Source organism: Eubalaena glacialis, chromosome 1, assembly GCF_028564815.1.
Source record: "Eubalaena glacialis isolate mEubGla1 chromosome 1, mEubGla1.1.hap2.+ XY, whole genome shotgun sequence".
Lineage (NCBI taxonomy): Eukaryota > Metazoa > Chordata > Mammalia > Artiodactyla > Balaenidae > Eubalaena > Eubalaena glacialis.
Window position 1 is genome coordinate 30,595,255 of NC_083716.1, and position 27,960 is coordinate 30,623,214.

General features: G+C 50.1%; 1 protein-coding gene across 3 annotated transcripts in view; it reads left to right on the forward strand.

The window, feature by feature from the left end:
- The first annotated feature begins 9,912 nt into the window (after positions 1-9,912).
- CRTAC1 (cartilage acidic protein 1) overlaps positions 9,913-27,960 on the forward strand; it is a 155,336-nt gene continuing 137,288 nt past the window's right edge. For 2 of the 3 annotated variants that reach the window (XM_061209115.1, XM_061209266.1), the window contains exons 1-2: positions 9,916-10,117; positions 27,540-27,739. In XM_061209115.1, the coding sequence (XP_061065098.1) occupies positions 10,094-10,117; positions 27,540-27,739 (224 nt within the window). In that variant the 5' untranslated portion in view covers positions 9,916-10,093. Of the gene's footprint in view, positions 10,118-27,539; positions 27,740-27,960 lie in introns of all 3 variants that reach the window. The other variant, XM_061209193.1, reaches the window with a different exon arrangement.

A 27,960-nucleotide genomic window follows, 5' to 3' on the forward strand; every position in this document is an offset into this window, starting at 1 on the left:
GATGAGAAGCCCGCACACCGCAACGAAGAGTAGCCCCCGCTCGCCGCAACTAGAGAAAGCCCGCGCGCAGCAACGAAGACCCAATGTAGCCAAAAATAAATAAATAAAATAAATATATACAAAAAAATTTTTAAATTCCCCATCTACTTATATCATAGTATCACCGTGAGGCCCAAAGGAGGTACTGGGTGTAGAATGGCTAGAGGCTGTACAAAGTGTGCTTGAGTGGCAGTCCCAGGTGGCCACTTACTGGCTGTTTACTTAACCTCAGCTTTTTCATCTACAAAATGGGCATAATAATAGAATCGTAGGTTTGTTGGGATGATTAAAGCAGTCAAAGCACACAAACAGCACCCAGCATGTGTCAGCGCAGCCTCAGCGTGAGCTGGTATCCTTTGTAAAGCACCGTTTAGGCAGATGAGCTTGTGAACACGGGCCGTGGTGGCTTTGGTTGCGGTGACTGCTGGGGACTGCAGAGAGAGAAGAACATTTGACAGAGGATGAGCTCTCAGAGGACCACGAAGAAGCAGAGAGAGGGGAGAACTCCACATGGAGATGGGGAGGGAAGGCGCCCAGTCACCCAATCAGGGAACCATCTCCTGCCCCATAGTTCCCAAGCAGACCTTGCAGGATGCAGGACAGGCATGTCTCCCCGGACCATTCCTGTTCCCTGTCTCTTTCGGCACCAGTTGGGCAGCAGTTCCCTGTGTATTGTAAGCTCCTTGAAGGCAGAGAAGGTCTTATTCATCGTTGTTCCTCCCCTGGCCTAACCCAGAGCCCACACCTAACAAGCTCTGGATAAATGCTTGCTGGTGACCCATCCATCCTGGGCCATGTGGGGAACCAATCACATCCCAGACAGCCCTGGGCTATGCGCTGAGCCTGAACTCCTCCAGCCCACCCTGGAAATTGGGTGCTCTGCCTATGAGATGGGGACATTGGTGACTCTGTGCTAATGTCCTCATCTGTAAATGTATGCAGAACATGTCAGAATCCCCAGCAAAAGGAGAAAAGACACAGGCACCAGTTGGATTTCCTGGGCTCCCCATGTGCCCTGCACCTGCCCCTCCTGCCTGGAGGGCTCTTAGGAGGGGGCACATGGCAGTGAGTGCTGTGCAATTGCTTAATGGCAGGGCATAGGTGTTAGGAGGAATCAGAGAATCACAGGGAAGGTGGGGGCACGTGGGACAGGCATGGCTGCCCCAAAGGAGCACCCACATTGCCAGCTCTGCTTTGCCACAGGAGAATTGTTGTTGGATGAGGAGGAGGGATCATTCCATCTTTCTGGTCTGTTTCCTCAAGTCCACTAGGAAGAAAATATAAATACCCACTTCTTTGTCATAAAGGGCATAATGCCGGGCCCACGGAAAGGGCTTAAATGCTTGTGGAATATCTTGATGAGACAGTGCCTGAGACATTGTAAATACTAAAGCAGCCCTGGTCAAACTTTTCTACCAAAGAATTCTAAAAGCAGAAGAAAGGGTTATCACACACCCCACCCCAGGGCTCTGGGGGTCTCACCCAGCAGGAAGCCTGAAAGGTCTTTTGTCTAAAATATGCATGCAGTTTTGCATTGGAGTCCATTATATATCCAAATGTATCGAAATGTAAAGTGTATTTTCAAAGTCTTACCAGCGAAATTACCTACCTCTCTTCCTCTCTCCGCCACCCCTAGCACATCTTCTAGCAAAAAGGATAGTCCAGGAAGATGAGGCACTTTTATCTGGGGTAATTTGTGGCTCTGGAACACTCCCCAAACACCCCTGTTTCAGAAGCACGGTAAAAGAGCACAGGTTTAATTATCTGTATTTAATATTTTGGTGGGCGATCCTGTGCACCCTGCTTTACTTATTGATAGATAAGAACACATGGTCTTTGTTTGTTTGGGTCCAATGGCCCCCTCAGGGTCCACAGGGAGCCCCTTCCCTGCAGGCTGCCCCACTCACCGGCCCCAGCCAGCAGGCAGTAATTGGACAGATCAGAAAACAAACAGCCTGCGGGCTCTCGCTCAGAACTCTACCCGCCCCGCCCCCCACCCCGTCCTCACCGTGGTTCCTGCTGCCTGACCTTCTGACCCCACCTCTGCAGGGCCTGCCCTCCCCTCCCTGGCCCAGCTCCTGGGCCTGCCTCTGAGCTCTTGCCTGCCTCCTGAGAGATGTCCTAAACCCTCCTCCCCGCTGCCTGGGGCCTCTCACTGGAAAGCAAATTGTGTTCCAGCTCTTAAAGACCTCCAGGGGAACAGTTTCTACAACCTCTGCAGGAATCTCGTTCTAACACACAACTCTCATGGAGAAGAAGCTTTCTTTTCATGAAATCGCAATTCCTTCCTCTTGCAATGAGCCTGGAGTTGCTTTTATTCTCTACTGGTCTGAGCTACACTTAAACAACCCTAATTCCTCCTGATTTTCTCCTTGCTAGCCGGAGCGTGGAATGTCGGCTTTGCTCTGGTCATCCCTCATCCTCCGCGTGCACAGCCCTGGGTCTGACCTGGGCTCCCAGCTCCGAGGTGTGAGCAGAGCAGCACAGGAGCAGAGGGTGCCCTCCTACCACCAAGGCAGGGCTGGGTCAAGGGTGGCCCTGCGCTGCTTTGGGGGCCTGGAGGAGAGGAATCAGCTGACTCTGGTAGAGAACCTCTTGTGGGCCAGAACCTAGAGATGTTTATGAGAAATATAAAGCTGGGTCTTTATTCTCAAGAATAGCACCATTGAAGAAGAAATTACTTACTCAACTCTGTGGACAGTGGGCCATGCCCAAGAGACTTAAATTCACAACCCAGCTCTGCCTTTCATTAGCTGTGCCACGTTGGGCAACCACTTCACCTCTCTGAGCCTTTGCTTATGTGCATACTTCAGAGGTAAGTGTTAGTGAGGATGCTTTAATTCTGTAAAGTGCTACACAAATGAAAGGTTTACTATAGCTTGGGTGAGGAGAATACGAAGGCGGGGAGACCTACACATCTGCTTTGTAGGAATACAGTTGCGAGGTGCTAAAGGCCTGGGAGTGAAGAGAGAGAGATGAAAGTGAGTGGCATTTCAAAGGAAGGACAGGCAGGTGGAGGTGACAAGTTGGGCACAGAGATTGGAGGAAAGAGAAGAGAAGAATGGCAGTAGTCATTGTTTATGGAACACTCACTACACACCAGGCGCTCTGCTAAGTGCTTTGCATACATTATCTCATGTGTTCCTTATAAAAGCCCTATAATGAGTTTTATTATCCTTATTTTACCCTTGCATCTGGCAGGTCGTAACAGTAGTTCTGGACTCTGCAGCTGAACCTGTGAGAAATCCATTCTATCTCTAATGAAATTTGGTGTCAAGATGAGGGTGGAGTTTTAGGACAAATTGGGGAAGAACCAAGAGGTGCAGAGATAGGTGGTGGGGAGGGGAGCTCTAACAAACCCTGGTTAATGAAATCAGGGTGAAGTAATCAGAAATAATGTCCCTTGCAAATTCCAAACATGGATTCTTTTTCCCAGATGCCATCAATTCTTGTCCACCTGTTCTTATCGGTCTTCCACTTCTGTCCTACCTACTTCCTGGGATAGCCCATCTCCTCAACTCTAACACACACACTCTCTCTCTCTCACCTTCTCTCTCTCTTCCCCATACACACACACACACACACACACACACACACCCTGGCTCAACTACCCTTTCCATCGTCTTTTATGTCAATGCTGACTCTTTGTTGATGACAAGATCTTCATGCTCAGTTTAGACATTAAAAACTGACTAGAAACATCCCCCCCCACCCTTCGCTTCCTCTCCTAACCTCCCTTCCCTTTCTCTCTCCTCTTGTTTCTTTCCCTCCTTTTATTTCCTCCTTCCTGCTCACCTTTCTCTCATGTTCACTTTCCACCCATCCCTCTCTTCTCTTAGAATGAAACTGGCCAGGGCACCGCTAGCCCAGGAGCTCCCTGGCATTTGCTGCCATCACTTCCCAACTGCTAAAGGCTTTTCTCTTCTTCTTTAAGCGATGACCATGAGCTCATGTCTATCAGAGATCCTGCTGGGTTGGCAGCTGGATATGACAGACCAGGATGGGCTGGAAGGTGGATCAAGACCTACCCACCAAGGCAGGGCCAGGACCTAGGGAGGTCCTGGCAGCTGGTGGGGGGAAGACGTGAGGCCAGGCTGGAGGCATGTCAAAGGAAGCTGGCATGAGACAGTTGGCAGAGCCTTGAGAAGGCAGTTGATGTCAGGAATGTGAGGCAGCAGGTGGTAAAGACTCAACCACAGGGAGGGAAGTAGAGTATCTGGACCCTGGAATCCTAGTCCCTGAGCATCTGGGTCATAGGATAGGGTACCAGGTTGGGAGAATGAAGGAGACACCCATTATTCTATCTGGGGGTACCAGACAGAGTTCTGTCAGAAGAAAAAAGGTAAGAGCAGATACTAGGACCTGGGAACAAAGGCAAAGCAGGACGAAGGTCAGCGATATGGCTAGCCTTAAGATTCAAGATGAAGCTTCCCTGCTGTTGACCTTGGGTTCCAGGAAGCCCCTGACCGTGAAGGGTATGACTGGCTGAGCATCTCAAGCCAGCATAGAGAGCTATGCAGTCACAGGTCCACCATGGCCTTCCCTTTTACTGTCCTCCTCTCTGCATTATGCTCTCAGCCAACCACTGAGACTGCAAAGCCACTCCACTACAGTGTAGCAAAACCTCAAAGCACCCAGGCTGCCTGGGTACAGATTAACATGATGTGATCAGTCATCTATCTTCATCATCGCCCCCAGGCTCCCCCCAGCCCTAAGGGGCTCTGACTTTTCTCACCAGACTTCTCTAGGATTTCATAATGTCCTCCTTTGTCTAGTCTCCCTTTCCCAGGTCTGCCCTCTGCACCTGGAGAAGCTTGCCTGTAGCCTGTGCTCCCGTTTTAAGCTGTTCTGAACTAACTCTCTGGCCATCTGGAAGTCCACCATGGTTTGTGGCTTCTCTTCAAGAGCTTCCGTCATCTTCACCCCTACTTGCCTCCCCTCAAAAGTGCCTTCTGTACTTCTGCCACTTATATGTCACTGTTAACACAAGTCCATCTGAAAACTCACCAGCCGCTGATAAATATGTACTCCTTAGAAAAAAGGAACTACAACCCAGTACAGCTTGGTTTGAGAAGGGGTTATTTCCTCACACTCTCTTAAACCCCTCACTTCTTTCCCAGTTTATGGTTTCTCTTTTGCTACTAGTGCTGCTTTTCCACACCCTCACAAAACATTCATTTCTTTTGGGACAACCGAGCCTAAAATATCATTCCATAATCCCCTACCTGCAATTCCAAATTTCCAAATCTCTGAAAGTCAAGGCATGGATTTTTGGGGTTTTTTGGTTTTTTACAAGTTTGATGCCAAAACTCATCTGGTGACAAAACCAGACAAACTGATGTGAAGCCATTTTATCCTCATACCCATTTAGTGTGAACATTCACACTAAATGTTTTATGTTTTACTGCAGAAATAATGTGGCTGATTAAGAGATGCTGCCCATGATCTCACAAGGCATGTTCAGTGCGTTTGGTACCTTTCTGAATTCTAAAGCACCTCTGGCTTCAAAGGCTTCAGGTAAGATTTGTTGGAACACAAGCATCTCTAAGAGCTGAGATTCCCTAGCCTTTCCTCTCTATCTGGAGAGTGAGAAGACAGCCAGGTGGATCAGTGAGGGTCACAAGGAAACCAAGGATAGCAAATCTTCTGATTTGGAGAAAGAAGGGTTGAGTTTGTGTGACTCTGAGTAGCTTGTGTAACCCTCTGATTCTGAACCAGAGGAGAGAGCTGGTTCCCAGCAGCCTCTGCTCCAATGGGCTTTCGAGATGACTGAAATGACACACCCAAATGTCTTGAGCTTTTAGAAAATGAAGTGCTATGAAACTTTTCTAGTATTTTTTTTGAAACATAAATATGTTTAATTGGAATAAATTAATCAGCAAACCCTGTGTTTATTCTGTGCCCAATTTCACGCTGGGTTCTATGAGGCAGTCAAGTACAAGGTACAAACTCTGGACTTCAAGAGGCTTCTATTCTGAGAGGAAGGCCAAGTTTTTCTGCGTAAGAAACAATTAGAGAGAACGCAGGACAGTATGTATAATAGAGTGCTAAGATGTTGCAGACCTGCAGGAGGGCTGAAAAGGCAAAGCTCCAATGCAGGCCAGAGCTGTTTTGGAAGATGGTGTGAGAAGTGAGACTTAGTTTTGGTGCCAAAAGATGAGAAAACATCTTAGGCAAGTGTCCCAGGTAAGAATGGACAAGGTTTGTGGAGGGACAGTACGGAGAGAGTCAGCGTGTTGGGAGGAGACTGAACAAGCTGGATGGGGGTAAGGAGCGTGTTGAAAACATATGTGTGTTAGTCTGCTCGGGCTGCCATAAAAAAATACCACAGATCAGGTGGCTTAAACAACTGAATTTTGTTTTCTCACAGTAGGAGACTGGAAGTCCCAGATCGAGGTGCCGGCAGGTTTTGTTTCTTTGGAGGCCTCTCTCCTTAGCTTGCAAATGGCCACCTTTATCTGTGTCCTAAAATGACCTTTCTTCTGTGTGTGCCCAGAGAGAGAGGGAGATCTCCAGTGTCTCTTTCTTTTCTTATAAGGTCACCAATCCTAAGGATTAGGTCCCACACTTTTGACCTCATTTAACCGTAACTATCTCTTTAGAGGCCCTATCTCCAAACATAGTCACATTGGAAGTTAAGTCTTCAACATATGCATTTGGAGGGGACACAATTCAGTCCATAAATGTGCATGTGCCCCGAGAAAGCAAGATATGTCTGGGAAATTTGTGAGGGCAAGATGTCTACAATGATACAGGCAGGGCACAGACATGAACTGAGTGAATGGACATGGAGGACATTAGAGGAATTAGAAATTACAGGACCAGAAAGGCCTGGCCCACCGAGTGAACCCTTACAAGTTCAAGTGCAGAAACCAAATTGCATTCCCTAAAGAACTTCCTGGAGAGACTGTCTCCGTCATTTCCTGCATTTCTCTGTCCTTCCCCAGCACCTCTGGTCTGATGCACCCTTACTTGGCTAGCTGCCGGAAAGTGTGAGATCATTATAGAGCTGTTCTTGCCAGATAACGTACTTTTTCTAAATCAAAGGAGCTCCCAGACAAAATGGGGTCTGACTTGGTGGTCAGCTGTCAGAGTGAAATTTAATTTAGCAGTAACAACAGACAAAGTATGTCAGACTAAGTGCTTGATCAAGAAACTGAAAATTTTTCAATAAAACGGCGTTGATGTCAGTTAAAGCAGACACCCCAGGTAAAGAATGACTATGCTGAAAATAAATTAAGAAAACATCCCACAGACTTGAGAAAAAAAATTCTTTTTTATTCTCCCAACTCACCTTACTCTATGTAAAGTTCAGAGGTTCTTGATTTCAGGAGGTTTTCCAGCCATAATGATGGGCTGGTGAAGACGTTTGTGTCCCTGGATCTAGTGATTCTTGTCATGGCTCTGAAGCCCAGAGTCACTCCTATTTAGAAAATCTCTTATATCCTTTTAGATTATGCTTGATCTCTTTTTTTTTTTAATAAATTTATTTATTTATTTATAGGCCTTCCTTGAGAAAGCCTATTCACATCTGGATGGCTAATGCTGATAATTACTGCGCTGTTTACTAAATCTGTCGGGCTTAGGTGAGGCGAGGCTCCACAGCTGGGGCTCCTGCTCACAGCTTCACCGGCAAAGAGAGAGGTGAGAACAAAAACCAAGAAAGGTGTGCTCAGAAGCTTGGGATTGAGTGAAACTGGTTAATTACCAGTCTCTTGCTGTCTCCCAGAGTTGGAGTTTCTGGCTAAGGAATGCTCATAGATCAGACAGAACATGACAACCTGCAACTTATTTCTACACTAAGAGGGTGGTGGGGACCGAGATGCAGAGACAAGTGTGGAGATGGTCTCTCAGGTGCCGGGGCCATCACCACATGACTCAGATGCCCTCAGAATACGGTGGTGGTATGAGGCAGCAGGTTGCAGAGCTCACTGGACTCCTTGTGGAGAGAGCTGGGGATCAGGTGTACCCATGAGGCAAAGTCTATTTGCTCTCTGCTGAAGGTTCTGAATCTGGCTTTGAGGATCCACAAACTCCCTAACATTGCATGTCAACACGTGTGTACGTGATCGAGCAGTTTTCTGAGACACAGACTCATACCATTAATCAGATTCTTGAAAGGCTCAAAAGAGTTCTGCGATTCCCCAAAAGGAGGATGATTATAAACCACTGTCATAGACCCCTAGAGAAACAGGAGCTTGACATTGGGCAGAGCCCCAAGAGAGACTCAGGGTCCCTAAGGATCCTGAAACTATACTCAAGGTGTATGTGTATGCCTGTAAATGTGTACGTGTATATTTTTCTAGAGAAAGGATTCAATGGTTTTCATCAGATTGAAAACCCTCAAAAGGTTTCATCACCCTCAAAAGGTTAAGAACCTGAGCTAGATCCAGGACCCCCAAAGCGAGAAAGATTGCTTGTCCTTAGCTATGTCTTTCCAGAGGACGATCACAGCCACCTGAAATCAGGGCCCAGAGTAGGCTCTGGTAGTTCTGCTCAAAATCTGGGGATAACCGGGTCTGGAGTCAGGGGCTGGCTGCCGGGGCCTTCCACGAAAGAGCACATTTGGAGTCAAGTGCCCAGACGGCAGGGTGGTGGTCATAAAGGCATCGATAGATGAGAAGACAGTCCTAGCTCCCTCCCTCTCTGATGGCTTATTCCCAGATCTTTCTTTTCCCAAGCCCAGTACCCCAGCTCTCAGAAACCCAAAGTCCTTATTCAGTTCAAGGTTCATTCAGTAAATCCTTACTGAGCGCCTACTAGGTGCCAGGCCCTATTGTAGGCGCAAAGTAAGGGACCTGACTTGAGAGTGTTATCGACCTAGGCCGGTTTCCTGCCCCGCACACGGGTACTTTGGGCACTGCTGACCAAGGGCTTTCTTCCCAAGCTTAGCCCCCCGCTGCACCCTGTCCTGAGAGGCTGAGACCGTCCCCGCCCCCCCCCCACCGCAGGGGGCTGGGGTTCGAGGAGGAGGGAAGCAGTACCTGCGAGCAAAGCGGTGAGGGAGGCTGGATGGACGCACCGGACCAGAGTGGGTGCGCCGGGCTCAGCCTCGGCCCTGTCTGGGCAGGGGCTAGGAGGGGTGGGGGCACCGCCCGCAGGGCCGGCGGGCGGGCGGGGGACCGGGCTGGAGGGAGAGACGCTGCCTGCGACCGCCTCCGCTGCCGCGCCTCATCTCTGAGCTGTGCTCGCCCGCTCCCCGCCCTCTGGGGCCGTAGCGAAGCTCCGCTCTCCATACTGAGCAGTCCCCGGGAGGCACTCGGACACGTCCCCTGACCGGATAAAGATCGGCTCAGCTCCGCAGCGTGAAATCTCGCCATCAGCGCGGCTCGCGCGGCCGCTCCGGCCCGGCCCGGCGACGCCAGATCGCTATCTGGGGAAACGGGAAGGCACGCCGCTGTCCCCGCCGCCACTCTCGACCCTGCTCGCAGGGGTGGCCGCGGGGCCCTGGGGATCGCCGCCCTCCCCTCCCCCCTGTCTTCCTTCCCGGCGCTTCCTCCCGGGGGACCCCTGCTTCCCGCCAGCCCCGGGCCCCCAGCGCCCAGCCAGACGCCCTCGCCCCCCTCGCCAGGTCCCGCTGCCTCCTGAAGGTTACGCGACGCAGCGGTGGGGCGCAGGGGGCACCCGCCCTCGCCACCGCCCACCCCAGCGCCCAACGCGTCGCGCCCGGCCGGCCGGGCTGCCGGCGGCTGCCGGCGGCTGCCACCGCAATCCCGGCTGTAAATCAGCGAGGGGAGGCGCCCCCTCCCCCCACCCGGCTCCCCGGGCTCCCCGGGCCGCGATTGGCCACGCGGGCGCCCCCCACCCCCGGGCCCTCAGTTCCAGCTGCGGCGCCATTGGCTGCGGGTCTCTGACAGCCTTTACATAAGCCCGGGCGCGCTCGAGTGGAGTTGTATAAGGCGAGCGAGCGAGCGGTGTCGGGGCGGGAGGCTCCAGGCCAGCCCGGGACCGGGGCTGGGAGCTGGAAGGCAGCGGCGGCGGCGGCGGCGGCAGAGGCGGCAGCGAGCTCCCGCTCTCCGACGCCCCCAGGCGGTGGGGCTGAGAGAGCCCGAGGATGGCTCCGAGCGCAGACGCCGGCGTGAGTACCCGCTCCGGTGCCCCCCACCCACTCAGGCAGAGAAAGTTTCTCCCGCCCTTTGCGGCACCCCCATCCGCCCGCCGGGGTGGCGGTGGTGCCGCCCGGGAATCGGGGAAGACGGAGACCGCTAAGGCGGCGGCGGCTTGGCTTCCAACTTGCCAAGAGACGCAGGACTCGACTGCCGCGCAGAGCCTCCCGCGGGCTGGGGGAGAGGCGGGTGCGGGGCCGGAGGTGGAGGAGAGGTGGGAGCGGAGGTGTGGGGGCGATAGCCCTCATAGCTGCAGAGAAGGTGTCGGGGGCGTCCTGGAGGTCAGCTGTTTGGGGAGAGGGCACCGGGGCTGGGAGGGGGCGGAGCAGGTGAGGAGGGATGTGCCTGGGGTACTGGGGAGTCACGCAGCGAACCAGGCTCAGCTCCGGGCCGGGGAAGCTACTGGCCTCGGCCGGGTGCCTAGGCTTCCAAGATGGGGAGGAGCCCTGGGGGATGCTAGCGCTTCTTCCCCGGGGAAGCCGAGCTCCCGGGCACAGCGCTGTGTGGCAGAGAGCTCGGCGTAGCTGCCGGCTGCCTTTGCTGGACCGAGGTGTGGTCCGCTTGCTTTCAGCCTATCTCAGGCAAGCCAGCTTCAGGCATTCCAGGGGGACCAGGGGTCCTCCTCAGCCCAGTGGGGGCACATGGAGGCTTTGATGGGGCAGCAGGCCGAGCTTGGGGGCATGCCCAGCAATGCAGCGCGCTTCTTCGCAGTACAGTAGTTGGGAGTCCTGGTTAGTCCTGTTTCTGCAGAAACCAACTCAAGAATCCAGAGTCACCCCAGCCTGGATAGGAGCCTCCCAGAGTGGCCGGGAAGTGTTCCTGGGGTTGGGGAGGGGGGTCACTTTCCTTCCTCGGGGAATGACTAATGAATATTGCCGCTGGTGGTGGTAGGGTGTGCACCTAGTGTGGCTTCTGTGTGTCCCAGGAGGTGCTTCAGCTCTCCAGGCAAGACATATTCTTGAGTCACACTTGAGGTGTCTTCTGGGATGGGTGCAGGACTTCCCAAGTGAAGCCAGGTGGAAAAGAAGGGAAGAAGATTCCAGGGATAGGGGACAACTTTGTAGTGCTGCTTGAATCAGGGGAGAACTCTTGTGGGAAGAGAAACGCTGTTGGTGGGAGATTTTTTGACCCTGATGACTTGGGGCTGCAGCTACCCAAGACTGAATTAGAGCGAATTCAGAGTCACCCTGTACCTCATTCTCAGCCATGAGGAAGGGGAGATGGAGAATGGAAAGTGGGAATATGGCGGTTCTTACAATATGGCCCTTGAGGAAGCATTTTCTCTCTGTCTGACTTCATTAAGAACATGTTTCTGGCAGCAGGTCCTAAAGTCCATTTAAGAGACAATGAAGGGAGTTTAAGGTCTTGATGCTGGCACAGTGGACCACAGTTAGAATATCCTGGTTTACAGTTGGTACTAATGGTCTCTGGAGAAGGTCAAAAGTGGGCTGCTCAGTTGGGGCTGTATCCTGTACCTCATCCCTGAACATCGATGAGTGTTTTGAACTCCTAGGGCAGCTGCATCAGCCTGGAGATCTTTTAGTGGGGCTCTCAATTCATACCCCCAGACCCAGCTCCATCCTCTACCTGCAGTCAACATTTTTCTGCTGCATTTCCCAAGACCTTCTCTCCACTGGGGATTTGTACAGCGAAATACCTGCTTGTTGCTTTCTTCTCTTCTCTCCATCTGGGCTGCACCTGGTGTTCTGAACCCTGATGTTCATTACTCTGCACCTTGATGTTTGGTTAAGAAGTCCTATAGCAGCACCGTAGTGCCCTCTGAATGTGTGGACCATTGGTCTGTGTAATTCTGGGGAGTGAAACATACTCTTATAGAGAGCGGACTACAGACCAGGAAGGTAGTCCTATTAAACAGCTGTGACAGTCCTGTTCTCAATCTTACTTGCTGCCTGCTGAGTCAATGGAAGGTGTCCAGCAGGCTCTTTGGTGCCCAGTAGGGGGCGCCAAAGGCACCCAGCTCAGGACTACTGACTTTTCACTTCTTGCCCTTCATTGGTCATAGTAACTTAATGCTTTAAGCAGGTTCAGGCTATAGCCTTTAACCATCACCTTCATGATTGGAACCCTTCTACCATGTACTTCCTGGACTTCAGGTGGTCTGTGGTCTCAGGTGCAATGAGACAGATACATGTACAGCATTCCAAGGAAATAGAGCTGGTACCTAGCCCCACCTGCTCTCTGAGATCATCCTTTGTGCTTGGTGCTGGTGTGTTCTTTGAACTTGTTTAGGACTCATAGAGCCCAAGAATATTAGAGCTAGAAGAAAGGAACCTTGAAGAGCACTTACTCCAACGCCGTCCCACATGCACACTTAATTTACAGATGAGAAAACTGAAACCCAGTTAAGGCAAGTATCTTGCCCAAGGTCACATGGCTATTTGGTGGAAGAGATAGGACTGGGTCCTAGGATTTCCAGTCCTCTACTTAGAGCTCTTTCCGCTCCCATGACCTGCTTCCTCTTTACTATGGAGATGGATGTGTGTTCTCTGCACAGTAGGTGTGCATAATCGCTGACTGATCAGACATCGGTAAATTAATAAATCTAGTAAACTGGGGGAAATTGCCTTTGAATCTGTTATTCAGACTGAGGAGGTGAGGAGCAGATAAAGCTCTCATAATGTACACATACAGGTAACAGAAATTCCTAATTATTTTTTCCTCCATTATCTTGTCTTGTTATTGCAAGTGGTCTTGTAGGCAAAAGCAATGCGACTCCTGGTTTCTGTCCACGCACGCAGGAATCAGAACTGCCCAGCCCCTCGCGGTGGTCTCGGAACCCGAGCCTGGAGCTCTTCCTTCCTTCTGTTCAGGCATGCTAGAGTGAGGTCTCTCTCACCTGTAGTCACACCCCTGCCTATGGGGCCTCCAGTACTCAGATCCTGGGTGAAGTGGAGAGTTTCCAATCAGTATTTGCCCATTTCCCCATCCTTGCTGCTCCCAGCTCAAGGTCAGAATTCTAGGATGTTCTATTTTTGCAGAATCCTCATATTAGGGCTTCTTGGGTGACCTGGAAGATACTACCATTTCCATTGCCCTTTTTCTGTTCTGTGGGGCTGGCTGTTGACATCTGAGCCAGGCCCTGGGAAGATGGTTTGCTGAGTGGCCTGTGGGCTGCCCCCTCTGTGTCCTTTCCCCACCCTGCTCCTTTGCACTCTGCATAGAGGCCCCCCAGAGCCTCTGCAGACTTGCCAGCAACCCTCAGGAGAGACCAGTGCTGCAGAGCCAAAATTCCAAGAGGCGGATCCTCTTCTGTCCCTAAGGCTCACCCGAGGGATGCTTGTTGCCAGGGAAGGTGCTTGAGTTTCCTCATCTCCTTCAGGCTCACAGACAAGTTGGGTCTTTTTCTTCAGGTAGAGGAGGGAGGTGGTAGGATAATGTGGACCACCAGAGAGCCACAGCCCCCTCCTTGAAAGCAGGGTTTCTGAGAGGCTGTGCTTGGGATCTGCGCCTGCTTCCAGCTCTAGCTGAAGAGTTGTGCCAGCATTCCCAAGGCATGGTTTGGTTCTGGATAAGGCCAGAGGAATATACTTACATAAAATACAGCTATAGCACAGTACCTCTGTATTTTTGTTTGAATGGGGGAGTGGCATTAGACACTGAGAAAACAAGAAGTCGCCTCTTTCATGAACCCCACTAGATGGTTGACCCTTAACCTTACTCTCGCTGGGAAGGCAGCTCAGTAGTGGAAATGATGCAGGCTTAGAATCTGGCTCCTCACTTCCTGCTCAGGCACCTTGGACAAACCGCTTAACCTCTGCATGCCTCAGTTTCCTCCTCTGCAAAATGATGAGGCTGGCAACCTGTGATGAGTGTAGGATAGGGAAAAGCAAGGAAGATAGTCTTTAACATGCCTCTGCCCTTGGTGAGATGTAAAGAGGTATTCAGCTGGGAGAGGATATTATTGCGGGACCCCTGGGAACCACACTGGGTCTTCCTTTTCCCGGCGAATGAGACCGAGTGTCCAGGTTCGCACATCAGCCTCTGCTCACAGCAACATCTGGGCTGCGGACAAGGCCTCCTTGGCAGGACTCCCTCCTTGCCCTCTTCCCTCCCCCACATTGGGGTTTTCATTTTGGGGTTCTGCCATGCTTGGGGAAAAGAAATTTTACAGGTCCCAGGCTAATTCTGAGTGTGATAGAAGGCCTTGAGCTATTGATTCCTAAGGAAGGATCTTTGTGCTGGGAGAAGGCTTCCTCAGAGCCCAGTGATGTAAGAGTGCTGATAAATCCATGCTCACCGAGCCTCCTGCAGGCTGCAGATACAGGCTTCCAGGCCATCCAGGGTTCTGCGAGGGATTTCTGGGGAGCCTGGCTGGTTGCTTAGGGGACATAAACCTGTGAACTCTCCTTAAGAGAAAGTATGAAATCAATTGGTTCATTATCACACCAAACACACGCTGGACCACGGAGGGCATTTAAGAAATGAGAGGTAGCAAAGAACTAGAAGGTTGTGTTTGAAAAGTGTGTGGAAAGGTGTGAAGGGGTTGGGGAAGAGGCGGGGCAGGAAGACCTTTCTCCACTGAACCACATGATCTTGACCTTATTGAAGTCCTTGGGCAGTGAACGGAGGGATTACTTTGCCCATTTGATAATGTGTGTAGACATTTTTGATTGCGACAACTGGGGCAGGGAGTGCTTTTGGCATCTAGTGGGTAGAGGCCAGGGATGACATTAACCATCCTACAATGCACAGGACAACCCCCAACAAAGAACTGTCTGGCCCAAGAAGTCACTAGTGCCAAGGTGGAGAAACCCTGGACCAGAGCATCGCATCATGGAATCACAGCATGTTAGAGGTGGGAGGGATTTTAGAAGTATTTTCACCCAATGCTCCCACTTCATAGCTGAGAACCCTGAGATCCAGAGAGGTGAAGAGACCAGCCAGGGTCACACAGCAAACAAGTGGCAAAACTGGTCTGCACCTCAGATCTGCTGTCTCCTGAGAATGACTTACCCAGACTCTCCGCAAAGTTGTTGTGAAGATTCAATGTGAGCTGTGAAAACACTTAGAAAATTATAAAGAGACTATTATTAATATTGCTATGATTAGGAATTTGGGAGTTTGGAAAGTTCTATTTCTGGCTGTGCCACTGACTCATGGTACAAGTTTGGGCACATCATTCCCCTACCCCCATGCCTCTCTGTGAGTGCATGTGGGGTCGGGGGTGGTCTTAGCGAATGATAATTATATCATAATCATTGTCTTTAGAGAAAAGTCCAAAGATTTGCCCTTCAAAAACCCTAGACACTTAAAAAAAAGAAAGGATAAAAATTTTCCTTGAAAGAAATCATGTTGACTTCGTAAGCAGCAAAGCGTTTGCTTCTTGGAAAAATTCCAGTACCCGGGCCCTGTGAGTTGGTTCCAGCCCAGGAAATCTGATCAACATCCGGCAGAGAAACTGATAGCTCCCCAACTGACAAGCGGTTGGATTTGTCCCCACTCCCTCCACAACTTCTCCACCCTTTCCTGCTCAGCCCTCTCGGCCCAGGGAAGTTCTGCAAGGAACTTGAAGGAGAGGTGGGCAGGTGTGTCATTAATTAGTAAAACCTTGTTTACTTAACAGACATATTCTTAAAGATCTCTTCCAAGGGACATTTTGACATATTACTTTAATTAGCCACAGAGGAATCGTGTGTGCTGAGAGTGTCAAATGACCCTTCCTGTGGTTTCCAGTTACTCTTTGTTTGCACCCAACAAGTACAGTGACAAGGTCACGGGAATCACTGTGGAGCTAAGGGGTCCTGTTGACTGAGGAAGGGACCGTGGGGACTTCTTCCCTCCCTAACAGCCGCTCCACCTACCTTGAGAGTCACCCCCTCCTCCGGATTTCCTTTGTCCCCGCCCTCCTTCGGGACCAGCGGCATGCCGGGGAGCCCCTGTTCCCCACCTGGACAGGCAGAGGAGCCTTGCAGGGGTCATGGGAGCAGCCTTGGCTGGTGTTTCTCACAGAAGGCCCCGCCCTGCCCTTGCCCTCAGGATTGGAGGTGGAAAGGTCCTAGAGGCTGTCCTTAGAGGACCAAGGCTCCACCCCTCCCTGCCAAATTGGGAGGGCAAGCTCACTCAGAGATCTCACCCGGTTCCTGTCGTGAAGGTGGTGAGCATCTTGCGTGTCCAGGGCAGCCCAGCCTCTGGAGGTCAGTCCCTGTGATCAGAGTTGGTGAGCACACGGGCCCTTTCTGTCGCCTTGCCTTAGTGATGTCATGTTCCCTTTCGCCCTAGTCTCTAAGAACAGACTCTTTCCTGGAATGGCAATCATGCACCAGTCATCCGAGAAGCTATGTATATCCAAAGAGCCTTTTGCAGGTGGGGAAAGAAGAGTTCCCAAGAAGGAGAAATGCTGCCTTGCAAGCAGCGGGGGTGGAGACATGTGTCTTTTGTTCTCAGCTGTAAACCCAGTGCCTTGCACAGTGCTTGGCATATGGAGGGGCTCCACAGGTGCTCGGTGGGTGAACAAATGTATGTGTGAATGTAGGCGGCCAGTCTGGGGCAGATGTGGCCCTTGGTATTAAAGTGGATCTCCAGACAGGCCTGGGTCCATAAGGCCAGCTTTCCTTCTGGCTCCTTCTTCCCAGAGCTGGCGCTTGGCCCCAGGGCTCTGTAAACCTCCAAAGGTCCCACTGATCAAGCAGGGTCTGAGGAGCCCACACAGGGCCCACTCGTGAGATAGTAGCAGCTCTAAGCCTGGAGCAGGGCTGAGTTTCTCCTCCTGTTCACTTCTTCCGGATGCTCACTCCCCCCATCCTCCACCAGGCTGCTACGAGGAAGCTCAGCGCAGGTCTATCTTGGTAGCTGTAAGCTGATAGAAGAGTTGATCATTTGGATTTCCACCAAAGACAGACTGGGGAGTGAATCATTGCTTCACGGAAAGATTCCCAGGAGGATGCTTTTAAATAGCAAGGTCCACTAATGCATTTTAAATGATTTAGGAAAAAAACCTGACCCATAGACACTTAGGCTTGGAAAAGAACTTTGGAGGTCATCCAGTACCACACCGTCAACTACCCCCAGCTCCAGGACATCCAAGTCCCCTCTGTGATACTCTCACTCACTTTTTGGAAACCAGCCAGTCTAGCCGTCCTGCACACTGCTGCCCCAAATCTAATCGGATCTCTACCCGACTTCAAACCTCCTGCACCGGGTGGCTCCAGGCTCCTTCCCAGATGCGCCAGGCAGGCTCTACAGGCCCCAACTGCTGCCTCCACGCAAGACTGTCTCTGCCTTCTCCTGCACCCTCCACTGCACACCCCAGACACTACATTCCAAAGGCATTGCCACCTGCACCGAGCTGAGTCAAATCCACCTGGAATGTAGCTCCCATTGGAATCCAGATTCCCTGTCTCCAGGGGGCCTTTCCTGCCTGCCCTTCCCACCCCCTGCACACCTTGGTACTTAATCCCTCCCTCCTACGGGCTACGTCTGTACTTTGTACCTGTTGCTACTCTGAATGCCTACCTCTGTATCATGTCTCCCCGCTAGTGGGCTGTCAGCTCCTTGAGGTCAGAAGCCATGCCTCAGACATCATTTCTAACCTGGCCCTTAGCATCTGCAAAGTGCTTGAAAAATGGTTGTGTATATGACTATAAACTGAGGGGTTTTGCATTTGGAAAGCAGTGTTTAAAATGTCAAAGAACTCCACCAGGGTCCCTAGACAAATTAGTAACAGAAGCCAGCCTATGCCTCAATGTCTGACGGTCCCGTGAGTTCCATTCGACATTTGGCAGCTACTTCTGGACAGGGAGCACCTGGTGGGCCTGGACTCCATCTCCTGAGAGGCATTCGTTCATTCGAAAAACATTTATGAGGTAGTAATAGCATCACTGTCGTCGCCATTACCTACCACGCATGGACTTTGCCAGGCACTGGGCATGCATTATCTCATTTCATTTCCCATTTTACAGACCCGGAAGTCCAAGCAGTTAATAATACTCATTAAGGACCTGCGCTGCCTTGTGCGTGAGGCTGGGAGACTCCATTTGTCCTCTCACTTTCAGAAACACCATTTCATTAGCCTGCTGGTCTCTGTGGCATCTCCCAGCCTGGGTCCCCTGCATTTTCATCTGCCTTGTTCTGGAGCAGGACCAAGTCTCTTTTCTATAAGTGCAGCCGCAGGCAGCATCTGGAGTTCTCTTCAGGTAGAGGGAAGGAAGAGGAAGCCTTATATTTTCACGGTGCTGGGGAAGATGCATAGGACGTGGTGGTCCCGGGGGGTTGGGGAGGTACAGAAGGTCTGGTGTTTGTCTTCCAGGCTGGCAATGCAGAAGACGGGGATGGGGGACGGGGTGGAGAAACGCCGATGACTGAGGCATTAGAATATACACTCCACGGGGGCAAAGACTTCATTCTGTTCTCAGCTGTTTTCCCGATGCCCAGACAGTGCCTGGCAGAGGTGCATAAGACTAGCGAATGAATGACTGAGTGAATGACTGAATGGCAGCCCCCAGCTTTCTCTCCATTTGGGCCACAGTATTTGCTTCCTAGCTGGCCTCTCTGTTTCCAGGCCCACGCTCCCATGGCCTCCTCCACACCCCGCTGCTGCAGTGTTCTCTCCAACACGTCCCTCCAGCCAAGTCATCCCTCACCCTCCTGGCTTGTGTTGTGCACCAGGCCTCCACAGCCTCTTCTAACCTCCTAGCCACACCCCTTCCCACCATCCGTCCTGTCCCAGCCGCTCCGAGCCTCCTGGGGCTGCATGACCCTGCTCAGCCACCATGCATGTGCTGGCTCCTCAGCCTGGAATGCTTTCTCCACCTTGTCCTCTGGCCAGTTCATCACCACCTCTTAGGCCTTCCCCAGCACCTGCAGGCAGAGATGCTTGCTCCTTCCATTGTGCTCCCATCTTACTTCCTTTAAGACAAGTCTGGTGTAGTGAAAGACACTGTTTAGTGTAGTGTCCAGGGACACCATTTCTGGAGCCAAATGGCTTAGACATGAATCCTGGCTCTACCACGTACTAGTTGTGTGACCTTGAGCAAGTTACTTAACCTCTCTGTGCCTTCATTTCCTCATCTGTAAAATGGGGACAAAAGTGGTACCTACCTCACCAGGTTACTATGAGGATTAAATGAGATCATCCATGTAAAGGGTTGGAGTAGTGCCTGGCACATAGTCGGTGGTAGGTAAGTGTTGTTATTACTACCCGTTCCTCATATAGTACTTGTTATATGAAATTGCAATTAAAAAAAAATCTCCGTTTGCCTTGTGTACGGGGTCCCATGAATTAGGTTGAAGAGTGACGTGATCAGCTCCGAGATTTAGAAAGGGAGCTCTGATGTGGAAGTAGGGCGAGATGAGAAGAAAGGGGGAGCAGTTAACAAGTATTACTGCTGTTCAGTTGAAGGATAAAGGGGGCAAATCCCCAGCAGTGGGGATAGAAAGAGTGGGCAGCTTCGAGAGAGATTCATGAAGTGGATTGACTCGGTGATCCAGCAGTTGTGAAGAATAAGGAAGAAGCAAGAACCAAATATGACGCCACATCTCCAGTTTGAGTGTTGGGGTTTGAAAGGGTCCAATGAACAGCATCCCACTTCCCTGTTCAGATTCAGGACCAATGAAGGGAAAGAAAGGTGGGGAGGGACAGGGGAGGGGAAGAGAGAGGCAGGGCTCAGACAGATGGAGATTAAAATGCTACCATCATTACAGATACAGCTGTTTGGAAGGCCAGGCTTCAAAGTGGCATTCATGGAGCTTGCTGATGTACCTGCATCCCCACTGCAGCCCTCCCTGTGGGTGGGGGCAGGCCTGAGCCTGCCTGGCCAAGCTCAGCACATGGCAGAGAGTGGCCTCTGCAGGGAGGCAGGTCCAGAAAAGGCTCTCCGTGCCCAGCTTTTCCACACTGACCCATCTGATGAGTCCTTGCTCCGGCCCTTGGGAGGAGGGAGTGGGGAAAGGAGGGGAGCCAGGAATGATGCACTAGTCCAGGGGTTCTCAGTCTCAGCACTACTGACATTTTGGGCTGGATAATTCTTTGTTGTAGAGGGCTGTCACCTGCTTTGTAGGATGTTTGGCAGCATCCATGGCCTCTACCCACTAGATGCCAGTAGCACCCCCCTTCCCTGGTGGGACGACCAAAAATGCCTCCAGACATTGCCAGCTGTTGAGGGCAAGGGATGCAAATCACCCCTGGTTGAGAACCAGCGCTCTCATCCAATGGAAGGTCCTCTGGATGGAAACCTGAGGAGGGAAAAATGAGTGCTCCCTCTAACTCATGACCCAGTGTGGGACCTTTAAATAGGCAGTGCTAGGATGGCATCTGGTTTGCCAGACCTTTGAGGAGTCTGCTGTCTTCCTTCTCTTCTCCTCCTCACTCTCCTTATCCAGCTAACTTCTTAGCATCTTTTACCGCTCAGCTACACCATCCTACCTCCACAAAACATTCTTCTTTTCCCCCTCCACCTGGCTAGTTTAGATACCTTTGTGCCCCTCCTCCACAGCACCCCTCACTTTGTACTGAAAATGTTGACTAGCTTTCTCCCTGTGACCCCAGCACTGAGCACAGCCCCAGGCTCATTGGGGGTCCACAGGAAGTGTCACTGTGGGTCAGTAAGCTCCCCTAGCTCTCCTCCAATGATGCCTTAGTCCCAGGCGCTCCTCTGTGTAGATCCGGTGGCCCAGCCCATGCAGGGCAGAATGCTTCTGTGGCTGCCTCTCTTCCTCAAGCCTCTGCCCTTCTACAGCTTCTGGAAAGGGTCTGTGCTCCCTGCTGGTTCCCAACATCTGAAGCATTCAGGGCTCTTGCTTTTGTGAGAGCTCAGGGCGGTGTCCTTGGCTCTTGCGATAATTGCTAAAGAACTGCTTGCCCTAAAAATTGCCCTGGAAGCCGCAGCTGCCTGACCCTACATCAGAGATCTAGGTTGCTTGGTTACCAGTTTTCAGACCCAATTCAGGAAAGTCCCGAGGCTGCAGAAAACTGAGTTTGGCTGCATGTGACCCACAGCCAATGTCTAAAGACTGTCTAGCCTTACAGCTATCTGTGTGAAAGGAAAGGAAATAAGCAGCGAGCCTGGAGAGGCGTTCACTAGCTCACTTAACCCTGGAAACCTTGGCATGTCATAGGATTCCCAGGTTACCGACGAGGACACTGGAGATCAGAAAGATTAAGGAACATGCTCAAGGTCACCTGCTAGTTTCTGGTGGAGTTGAGGTCCAAATCCAGGTCCCTGACTCTGGGCTTTGGTTTATTTATTTATCTTTCTCTCTATCCCACTGAGGATTGTTCAAGGCGTTAGCTTGTAGAATACTTTTAAGAAATTATTACAAAGCAATTCTTCCCACTGCCTGAAACACAAGCCCGACCACCTCTCGCCCTTGTTAAGACCGCTGTTTGCCCCCTCCTCTCCCTTCCCCTGCAGGAGCAGCCCAGGTGTTCCGGTCCTGCACCCTCTGGCCAAGCTCTGCCACTGATATTTATCCTCGCCTTCCCCGGGCTGCACTGCCCTAGATGTCTTCCCATTGCACTTACACTACTTACTTACTACTTAATGCCACTCCTACCTGTAGATAGCTAGTAGGTGCTTGTTACACAGCATTCAAGAAAACAAAAAAGTTCAGTTCAACGTACTTTTTAAAATTCTATTTTTAGCTTTTCTCCACATTCTCCCCAAAGATTGAGATGTTCACAGTGGTGTGACAGGAGGTTTCTGAGCCAACTGTGTAAAATGTGAGGTCACTCCAGCACCTGCTGTCCTTCTGCTTCAGGCAGTACCATCCTGCTCTGCTTTCTTCCCCAAACTCCATATCCCACCTCTTCCTATGATACTCTCTGGCTAAATAGATTTTCTTGATAGACCTCAACAAGCTGGTGATGAATTCTGGTAGCAGAAACATTTTTCACTTCAAATCAGATTGTAGCTTACACTCCCAATTGGGGACTCTGAGTCTGGGGCAGTGGTTCTCAGCCCAGGCTGCCCATTAACATCATCAGAGGAGCTTCTAAAAATACACCCGAACCCCACCCCAGACCAGTTAAATCAGAAACTGGGGTGAAGGATCTGGGCAGCAGCATAGCTCTAAAAACTCCCCAGGTGATTCGATTGGACAGCTAGGGTTTAGAATCACTGGTCTAGAGCCTTGCTACTACAAGTGAAGTCTGCGGACCAGCAGCCTCGGCATCCCCTGAAAGCTTGTTAGGATGCAGAATCTCAGGCCCCACCCCAGACCTACCAAATCAAAATCTGCATTTTACCAAGACCCTAATGTGATTGGTAAGCACGTTACAGTTTAAGAAGCATTGCTTTCGGGAAAGAACAGTTTTAAGATAACTGTATGACAAGTTGCAAGCAATTTCTGCTGATTCACATCATCATTTGGACATATTCCTTCATCCATTTAACAAATGTTAATTGAGTGCCTCTTAGTACTCGGCACCACGATGGTTTGGGGGAACACATTGGCATGCATCTCTATCTTGGCTTGCAAATTCCTGCCCATACCCCATCTTCTCTAGGCTCTGGCCATTAATGGTAGCTATCTTTTGTCTACTACACCCGACCCCCGCTCCAGTTCCAACCCTTTCCTTCTTCTCAATTCTTTGCAAAAATTAGAGTCAGAATCCCTCTTTGTCAGTCCCTATCAATTGTGGTAATTTGACTGAGCTGAAGATAGCTAGTACATTGAGTATCTAATGATCAACCGAGCCTGCAGCCCTGAGGATTGTATGGCCCTAGGATTGGTTTCAGACCCTTAGATCTAGAGGCAGAGGAGAAGTTTCTTGAACTAATCACTGTAGTATATAGTATGGTTTCTTAACTCTGGCTATTCAACATGTAGTTTATGGACCAGCACGGTCAGAATCACATGGGAGCTTGTTCAAAGTATATAATCTTGGGCTCTCCTGCAGATCAGCTGAATCAGAATCTGCATTTTAACAAGACCACCAGGTGATTCATGTACATATTAAAGTTTGAGAAGCACTGGAGCACTGGTATAAATTCTCAAATTTTGCAACATATTAGAATCATGTAGGGAGCTTTTAAAATTCTGATGCCCCTGCTGCATCCTATGCCAAGTGAGTGAGAATATCTTGGGATGAGACCAGGCATGAGTATTTTTTTATTACGGTAAAATATACATAACATAAAACTTACCATTTTGACCATTTATAAGTGTATAGTTCAGTGATACTAAATGCATTCACATTGTCGTGCAAACATCACCACCATCCATCTCCAGAACTTTTCATCTTCCCAAACTGAAACTCCATAACCATTAAACACTAACTCCCCATTCCCCTGTCCCCCCAGCCCCTGGTAACCACAACTCTTCTTTCTGCCTCCATGAATTTGACTACTCCAGGTACCTCGTATAAGTGGAATCATACAGTGTTTGTCTTTTATGACTGGATTATTTCACTTAGCATAATGTCTTCTAGGTTCATCCATGTTGTAGCATGTGTCAGAATTTCCTTCCTTTTTAAGGCATATCATATTCCATTGTGTGTACATGCCACACTTTGGACATATGGATTGATGGACACTTGGGTTGCTTGTGGCCACTGTGAATAATGCAATTACGAACTTGTGTATACAGATATCTGTTCCAGTCCCCTCTTTCAATTCTTTTGGGTCTATACCCAGAAATGGAATTGCTGCATCACATGGTAATTGTTTTTTGGATTTTTTGAGGAACTGCTGCACAGCAGTTTTCCACAGCAGCTGCACCATTTTATAGTCCCATCAGCAATGCGTAAGGGTCCCAATTTCTCCACATCCTCACCAACAATTGTTATTTCCTGGTTTTTTGATTATAGCCATTCTAATGAGTGTGAAGTATTATCTCACTGTGGGTTTGATTTGCATTTCCCTAATGATTAGTGATGTTGAGCATCTTTTCATATACTTATTGACCAATTGTATATCTTCTTTGGAGAAACGTTTATTCAAGTCCTTTACCCATTTTGAATTGGATTGTTTTGTTGTTTTTGAGTTGTAGGACTTCTTTATATATTCTGGATATTAATCCCTTATCAGATATATGATTTGCAAATATTTTCTCCCATTACATGGGTTGCCTTTTCACTCTATTGATAGTGTCCTGTGATGCCCAAAAGTTTTAAATTTTGATGCAGTCCATTTAATCTGTTTTTTCTTCTGTTGCCTGTACTTTTGGTGTCATATCCAAGAAATCATTTTCAGACAACGGTATTTTTTAAAGCTCCCCAAGTGATTCCAACGTACAGCTAAGGTCGAGCAATGTTTCTCAAATTTTAACGTGCATTGAGATCACCTGAAATCGTGTTAAAATGCACATTCTGATTTATTAGGTCTGGGGTAGGGCCCAAGATTCTGCATTTCTAACAAACTCCTCGCTAATGCTGATGCTGTTGGTCTGGGGACCACTGAGTAGTCAGAGTGTAGAGGGGCATTTCAGTGATTTCCTTCATCTGAGCCCTGAGCTAGAGGGTGGATATTTACCAGGCCTTTTCCTAAGTTTCCCACCACAACTGTTTCCCAGTAGGCCCTCGGCTGACCCTCTAACTTTCAACTGGTGCTGAGCAGCCCTGGGAGCCTTTGGCATGTCAGAAGAATGAAATATAAAGGACCTGTTCTCCCTGCTCCACTCTCAGCCCACCCCCCTGGGGGAGGCCGTCCACTGGTCTGCTCGTGCCTAGTGCATTCAGTTCCACACTAATGATGGCTGGTTCCTGTCTGGCCTTGGCCCCTGCAAGGGAACTGCTACAGAGCTCTGCTGAATAGCTGTTTTGCTCAAAATATGTTTAATATGCTCAGAAAGGAAAACCACACAGGTTGGTCTGAAGTTTATAGAAGAAGCTGGGAAGAAAAACTGCCGAAGGTCTGCTTCTAAAAAAAATCGTTTAATTCATCATAGAATTTTAGAGCCGGAAAGGACCTTTAGAGATCTACTCCCAGACCCTCATTTTGGAGAATAAAGCTGGGACCCAGCAAGGCTGTGACTTGTTCAAGGTCACCAAGCAAAACAGAGGTCAACCCACAGGTGTATTATTTCTGTTTAATCTTGCTGTAGGTTATTTATCTGGAAATGGATAACACAGAGTAGCTATTTCTTTCAGATGTCTCCTTTAATTAAAAGTTCTACTTTCAAACAAAGGTAAAAATCAAGAGGCTGGATCACAGTTCTTGCCCCTCGTGGCCTTCGTTAGAAAATTTCTACCAGATGCTTATATTACCCTAATAGGACCTGCCTCCCCGGTGGCAGTGACCCACATTGCAAGTGTAGTAGTGCCTGGGAGGAACTTAATAGCTTCTAGAAGGCATGCCCAATACCAATTTTTCCTTCATGCCCATTGCAAATGTTGTAAGCTGATCACAGTACTCTTTCAAGCCACTGCCAGTCAGTTTGGCTGTCAAGTTGAAACTCATCTACCATCCCTACAATAGAGTTCATACCTTGAAAAGTCCTGTGACCTTCAGATCCACGCTACATTTCAGCATGGCTCTCCTGGTTGTTAAATACTCTTTAGCTTCTCATTCGCCCACCCCACCCCAGCTGCTCATTAATCCAATTATGAGTTTCCTTTATCCAACCAAACTTCTTGCCAAGTTACAGAACTCTCGGAGTGATGTGTTTGCCTTTAGTGACTAGACAGCCCAGTAGATGTTGCTGTTGTGTTCAGACATCTCTGTAATTGGGACTGACCTCGTTCTGATAGTGCAACACCCAGCACATGCCCTCTAAACACGCTACAAGAACTTTCTTCCCAGGAAGGCTCGCTGAGGTTAGTTTCTGCCCTGCAGTTAGAGCCCTGCCCCTGTGTCTCTCTCCAGTCTCCCCAGCGAGGCATTAGGGAGGCTTCTGAATCATGTTTGGCTCCATAGACAGTGCCTGGGCCCTTCATTTTGGTCTCTGGGTCCTGAACTGGAGCAAGCTCCTTTGCTGGCAGGAATGTCTGTCTCCATCTGGGGAGTCAGTCTTCAGGTCTTCTCTTCATTAAGACATCAGCCTCACTCAGCCTTGCTCTTGGCTGCCAGCCACACTGACAAGCCAGCAGGAAAAGTTCCATCAGGAAGAGGTGTGCCGCCCTCTGTAGGCAGGAAGGCACCGCTTTGCCTGCGGGACTGCCTGTGCAGACCTTGTGGGACTTGTCCCAGGGGAGCCTTTGGAACACTCTCAGAGTTCTGATTCTAAGCCTGCGGGCAGCAGCTCGGGGTGGTGCCATCTGTAGCATTCTCAGTGTCTCCCTGGCTCACGTCAGGAAAGGATGGAGTTCTTCCACCTCCTTGGCCACTCTCATCTGTCTCCTGCGTGCCTGCCACCAGCTCCCGCAGCTCCAGGCTGTTTGGCAACACCCTGAGTTATGTTAGAGATATAATAATGAATTATACAATGGATTATACATAATTAATTTATAATAAAACACACACACAGTGGTTTAATTTCTCCAAGTGAATGATGTGCTGCTCGCCAGATCCTGCTGGAATACATTGCATAACTGACTGCTTCCTGGTCTTCCTCCTTCCAGGAGGCGATGGCCAGCTGCCCTAGGGAGGGACCTTGGCAGGGGAACCTTCCAAGTCACAGATTCCCTCCAGGCTGCCTCTGGGGTAGGTCCCACAGAAGGACAATTCCTTTACTGCCTCTACTATTGTTCTAGACATGGACCCTCATGGGGGTCTCACCCACCCCTGGACTCTCTGAGATCTGTTGTTTTCTTCATTCTCCCAGCCTTTCTCCCAGAGGATGGGAGATGCCCATGTGTTTATACTCTACCATTTCTTCCCTCCTTCCTTCCTTCCTTCCTTCCTCCCTCCCTCCCTCCCTCCCTGCCTCCCTTCCTTCCTTCCTTCATTCTCCCAGCCTTTCTCCCAGAGGATGGGAGATGCCCGTGTGTTTATACTGTACCATTTCTTCCTTCCTCTCTCCCTTCCTTCCTTCCTCCCTCCCTCCCTCCCTTCCTTCATTCTCCCAACCTTTCTCCCAGAGGATTGGAGATGCCCGTGTGTTTATACTCTACCATTTCTTCCTTCCCTCCCTCCCTCCCTCCCTCCCTTCCTCCCTCCCTCCCTCCCTCCCTTCCTTCCTTCCTTCCTTCCTTCCTAAATATGTACTGAGTGCCTCTTTTGTGCCAGACACTGTCCTTGGCTTCATATGCGTATGTGAACAAAACAGAGATCCTTGCCCTGGTGGAGCTTATGTTCTGGCTGAGGGAGACAGACACTAAATAACAAAACATGATGAATGAGGAAGTCATCCAGCATGTTATACAGTGATAGGTGCTGTAGAAAAAGGAAAGGCAGAGCAGGATAAGGGTGACCTGACATGATGGGGACAAGTTGCAGTTTTAAAGAGCATAGTCAGGACAGGTCTTGTGGAAAAGTGGCAGCCTAGGTGTTGCCAAGCCCTCCAGGAACAGGGAAGAAAAGTACTGCTGCACCTAACATTTGTAACTTTTGGTTTCAGATGTTCCAGATGTTTCTGTTCCTGCTGCTGCTGTGGTTTTTGCCCCTGACTGAGGGGTCCCTGCGGGCTGAACCCATGTTCACGGCAGTCACCAATTCAGTCCTGCCCCCTGACTATGACAGCAACCCCACCCAGCTCAACTATGGAGTGGCAGTGACTGATGTGGACCACGACGGGGACTTTGAGATCGTCGTGGCAGGGTAAGTGCCTCCCGCCCTGGGTTTGACAGATATATTAGTCAGCTTTTGCTGGAATAGGGCCAGATAACAAATAGCTCCAAAAGCCCAGGGGCTTGCAACAACACACATTCTCATGCACTTGGGTCTTCGCCGGACTCAGCTGGGTTCTGGTAGGCTGTGTCCTTGCCTTTTTGCTGTAGCAGTGAGTTGGGATGGAGGGTAGATTGGAAGAAAAGTGCTTA